This window comes from Cucurbita maxima, unplaced genomic scaffold, assembly GCF_002738345.1.
Source record: "Cucurbita maxima cultivar Rimu unplaced genomic scaffold, Cmax_1.0 Cma_Scf00003, whole genome shotgun sequence".
Classification (NCBI taxonomy): Eukaryota; Viridiplantae; Streptophyta; class Magnoliopsida; order Cucurbitales; family Cucurbitaceae; genus Cucurbita; species Cucurbita maxima.
The window spans coordinates 2,463,477-2,468,264 of record NW_019272019.1 but is presented as its reverse complement, the minus strand read 5'-3'; the positions used below and the strand labels follow the sequence as shown (position 1 = coordinate 2,468,264).

Below are 4,788 nucleotides of genomic sequence, written 5' to 3'. Positions count from 1 at the left end.
CCCCCCCCCCCCCCCCCCCCCCCCCCCCACACACACTCTCTTTCGGAAGGTCGTGTTTGAGAGTGATTTTGAAATGGTTTAAACCACTTGTCATGTTTCCTCCCTCCCAACACACACACTCGTGCTTACTCCTCCCGAAGGACGTACTTAAGAGTAATTTTGAAATGGTTTAAATCACTTGTCATGTTCCCCCCTCCCCACACACACACTCTTTCGGAAGGACGTGTTTGAAAGTGATTTTGAAATGGTTTAAATCACTTGCCATGTTTCCTCCCTCCCAACACACACACTCATGCTTGCTCTTCCAGAAGGATGTGGTTCGGAGTGATTTTGAAATGGTTTAAATCACTTGTGATGTTCCCCCCTCCCCCATACACACTCTTTTGGAAGGATGCATTTGAGAGTGATTTTGAAATGGGTTAAACCACTTGTCATATCTCCCCCTCCCCAAACACACTCATGCTTACTCTTCTAGAAGGACGTGCTTGAGAGTGATTTTGAAACGGTTTAAATCACTTATCATGGTCCCCTCCCCACACACACACTTCCAGACGGACGTACTTGAGAGTGATTTTGAAATGATTTAAATCACTTGTCATGTTTTATATTACTCCATATCATGCTTTTAATCATTCAAAATCAATTTCGTGTAACATGTCATAAGTTTATGCATCCTTATACTTCATATAAATGTACATGCAGGTTGCTGACTATGGACTCGTTGGCGATCTTTTCGAGGTTATACCAGAGTTGGTCGAAAAGCTACCCGAAAGTAAGTGACTTTATCAATGGCTGAATAGTGGTGGAAGGCGTTGAAAGGTGGAAAAAGGATATATCCCATTGTCTGAATCTTTTGGTCATTTATACATACAAAAAGGATGTCAAGTCACGTAGGGTTGGTAATAGACCTGAAATCAATAAAAAGGATGGTTTCCTCACCACAAAATCATTAAATTAAGCATGTAAATATTCTCTTTATAAAATGTTTTATAAGGAAAATTTCAAGTTATTTAAATATATGCTTTTTTTAATTAAAAAAATTATCCGTTGAACTTTAAAAACGTCTAATAAATTTCAATCTTAAATTCTTTTAAATATGAAAAGGAAATTATCAATTAATTTAAAAAAAAAAAATGAATGCTAGGACAGCTAGATATAAAGTCGAAATTTTAAAGATCTAATTTTAAAGTTTAGGAACTTATTAAACCTAAAATAAAAAATTTGAGGACAAATTAGACCGTTTTAAAGGACCAAATTTATAATTTAAACAAAATGTTATTATTAATTGACTTGGATATCAAGCTATATTTTGACATTGGTTGAGGATATTTAAAAGTTATTTATATTAAATTGATAAAAACTACTAATAATCATATTTTTTTTTTTTTTTTTGTAAAATATATATTTGAAATCTTTTCTCAATTTTTTTTAAAAAAAATATATTTAGAAATGGTCCCTTAATGAAAATAAAAAAATAAAAAAATTCATAACACTCATTAATATATAAATCAACATTTTTTTTTTTTGTGAGATTAAATAATATGAACAAAGACCACACAAATTTTTTAATTTTAATCTAATTTTCTTTTATTAAAATGATGAGTTAGTTGGGAGACTCTTTTCCAATATATTCTTCCCAAATAAATTAAAATAATTATTCAAATTCTTCCCCTTAAAATAATAATTAAATAAATAATTTGAATTTGATGATGTCAAATTATTGTTTATAGTTTACCTTTAGTTAGGAAGTCCCCTCACCCAAAATTCTATTTTTAAAAAAATTAATGTCAATGATTTTTAAGAACTTTAATTAATTATTCAATTTCTCTTTAATTATTTTATCTTTTTTTTAAAAAAGAAAAATCCCACTACCAATATTCTACCAATTCTTCCACATCTTAATGGGAGGAATATTATTTATTTAAAGTTGGATAATTTATAAATTAATAATCATTTTTTCCCAATAACATTATGTAAATTATATTTTATATATGTCAATTTTTTTTTAATGAAAATAGTATATATTTTTTTTTTTTCAAATGAAATGAGTTTATTTTATTTTGATTGATTCTAGTCCTATCCCCGAGAGTTATATGCTGTTAGTTGTTGTCGTCGTATTTTTGCTTGCATCACATATAATACCAATTTCAGTCTCTCAAATCTTGCTTTCAAAACTATCTTTTGTGTGAATGTTTGATTAATCCACCATACCTAAATGGTGTGAAAGTTATCTTATTTATAATCAAATGAATTACAAGGATATGGAAATAACTGGAAAGATACCTATGATAATAAGACAAATATAATATATATAGTAAACTATAATTTATTAATAAATATCCTTAACATTTTGAAATCTCTCTACCCCATTTTCTAAAACTTTCTTCTTGAATCGGGGCCAGAGGCTCGAGCATACGTCGCTTGGCCGTAGGCAACACAAGAATGAATTGACTTAACTCACTTCTTGCTGGGAAGTGAGTGTCGCACAATCGCAAATCCGCTACCTTCAAAAGTGCAATTGTAACAAATGTTTTTGTATCATTTTAATCTTTATACTTTTAAAACATTACGTTTTGGTCTTTATGCTTTTAAAATGTGACAATCGTGGCTACATTTTAAAAGATTTAGTGAATGACGAGTCGTGCTATAGGGTTTCAAGGGAACCTCAAGTCTCATTAGACTAGTGGATAAAAACGAGTCTTCTTCAACCCTACAAATACTGTTGGACACGTTTCGAAATAAACAAGGCGAAAATTAAGTAAATTTCTTTCGAGTTTCTCCTTTACCCTATGACTAATATAGTCACTTCAAAAACTGCGCAACAATTTCAAGCTTTACCCATTTCATTTCGACACATTCACAGTTTTAAAACGTGTCTTCTAGGAAAAGATTTTCACACCCTTATAAAGAATATTTCGTTCCTCTCTTCAACCGAGGTAGGATCTCACAATCCACCTCCTCCCCCATAAGGGCCTAACGTCTTTGCCATCCCACTGTTCAGTACCTTTTCAGATACCATTTATAACACCGAAAGTCGGCTATGCCTTCATTTGATTGCAATAATATTACACATTTTATACAAACACATAGCCCTTCATCAAATGAATATTTACACAAACAAGAGAGAGTATATATATATATAGATATATAGATATATATATATATATATATATAGAGAGAGAGAGAGAGAGAGAGAGGAATTATTGATCCATATAATTAATTATCATAGAAAAAGGTACTAAGCAAAGCCCTCTTTTCTTCAATTCTGTGTACTCACTGCCAATTCCAATTAAATCACCTATGTCTCTTCTCTCATCTACCTGCCCACAAAAAATATATATTTTTATTCGTAATAATTATAATTATAATTATAATAATAATAATAATAATAATAATAATTAAAATTAAAAATTAAAAATTAAAAACCCTAATGAAAAAGTTTGAATCTTTAAGGTAAAGTTCTCTCCTTTCCACTTCTATGTGTATTTACCTGAGGAGTTATGAGCTTCCCTTTGTGCCTCGGGTTTTTACTGAAGTAGTTCGAATCACAGACCTGCATGTTTTTCACGTCCAAGAAAACCCGTCACAAAAAAACCCCACGAGATCGTTGAATTATCACTGAACTCAAAAGTTTACATAAAACTGAAATCGGGATGTTAATGCTCTTCTTAGTTTAAGACTTGACTCAAAATGGACGAGAAATAATATTATAGAAGTTCGAACGTGAAATCATGAAGTGTTGTTTGCTTAGAGTGTCTAGAGTTGTGTAACGATTGGTTTCCATTTGCGCAAGGAGGAATTCCGACTTGGCCTGTGAAAACACTGACAAGAAGGAAAGAGTTCTTCCTAATCTTAATAGTCAAAGCCTACCAACTCCCTCCTTGAAATCAAAGGATTAAACCCGAACGCTCCGTTCACTTTGTTCTCAACTGTTCCTATCGCTTTGGAAAGTTTCTATCCATCTCGAGAGATGCAAATTGTGATGTTCCACTAGGGAGGAGAACAAAACACTCTTTATAAGGGTGTGAAAACCATCCCTTAACATACGCGTTTTAAAGCCTCGAGGGAAAGCCCGTAAGGAAAAGCTCAAAAAGAACAATATCTGCTAGTGGTGGGCTTGAGCCGTTACACAAATGATAAAAATAAAGCTAGAGAAAGTAAAGGATAGTGAGACACACCTTAGGACTATTAACAGGAGAGCTAGCAGTGTCCTCCAAAGCTTCATCGTCAACCAACAACTCATAGATCATCTTCCTCTTCTTGAAAAAGTTGATATGATCCTTGCAGCTAAACCCGGGACCCATGGCGGCTCCGTCGTGGTTGCCGAGTAGTTTGTGGTCGACGACGGAGGAGGCAGCATCGGCGACGGGGTAGCTTTGATCGGGAGAGGGAGGATAAGAAGAGAAGGAGGTGGGTGGTTGATTAGTAGGGTGGTGGTTGTTGAGGAAATCTTCAAAGTAGATGGTCCAACCACTCTCCTCCGACGACTGATCGCCGCCGTGGAAGAGGGAAGTATGGGCGGAGCTTTCTTTGGCCATATTATGGAAGATAATAGAGAGAGAGAGATTGAAAATGGTGGTTTGAAGGGGAAGAATGGACGTATAAATAATAGTTCCAAACTTGCATTTGTGGCCCATTTCTTTGTTTATTCTTGCAATTGAGAGAGAGAAAAGAGTGACGAGGGAAGCAAAAACCGAACCAAACTGAACCGATTGAGCCACGTAAATTGAGCTGAACTGAACCAACTAAACCACACTGTCATGTCTCGACTCCTTTAAATATTTGACG

At 33.8% G+C, this 4,788-nt stretch overlaps 2 protein-coding genes across 4 annotated transcripts in view; one reads left to right on the top strand and one right to left on the bottom strand.

Moving 5' to 3' along the window:
• The window catches only part of LOC111476899 (electron transfer flavoprotein subunit alpha, mitochondrial), a 4,565-nt gene extending 3,619 nt beyond the window's left edge, over positions 1–946 (top strand). Inside the window, exon 8 of the mRNA XM_023120764.1 lies at positions 703–946. Within this exon, the coding sequence (XP_022976532.1) occupies positions 703–780 (78 nt within the window). The 3' untranslated portion in view covers positions 781–946. The remainder of the gene's footprint in view (positions 1–702) is intronic.
• Positions 947–2,994: 2,048 nt separating this feature from the next.
• Positions 2,995–4,561, bottom strand: LOC111476942 (vascular-related unknown protein 4-like). 3 transcript variants are annotated; one of them, XM_023120824.1, is made up of 4 exons: positions 4,179–4,561; positions 3,491–3,553; positions 3,299–3,320; positions 2,995–3,265 (listed from the first exon to the last, which is right to left on the bottom strand). In XM_023120824.1, exons 1-4 carry the CDS (start codon positions 4,536–4,538, stop codon positions 3,201–3,203), a joined length of 510 nt encoding a protein of 169 aa, XP_022976592.1. In that variant the 5' UTR covers positions 4,539–4,561; the 3' UTR covers positions 2,995–3,200. The 3 variants fall into 3 exon arrangements, with proteins under 3 accessions (XP_022976592.1, XP_022976593.1, XP_022976591.1); XM_023120825.1 differs by having other exon boundaries at positions 3,299–3,316; XM_023120823.1 differs by having other exon boundaries at positions 2,995–3,320.
• Positions 4,562–4,788: the final 227 nt, after the last annotated feature.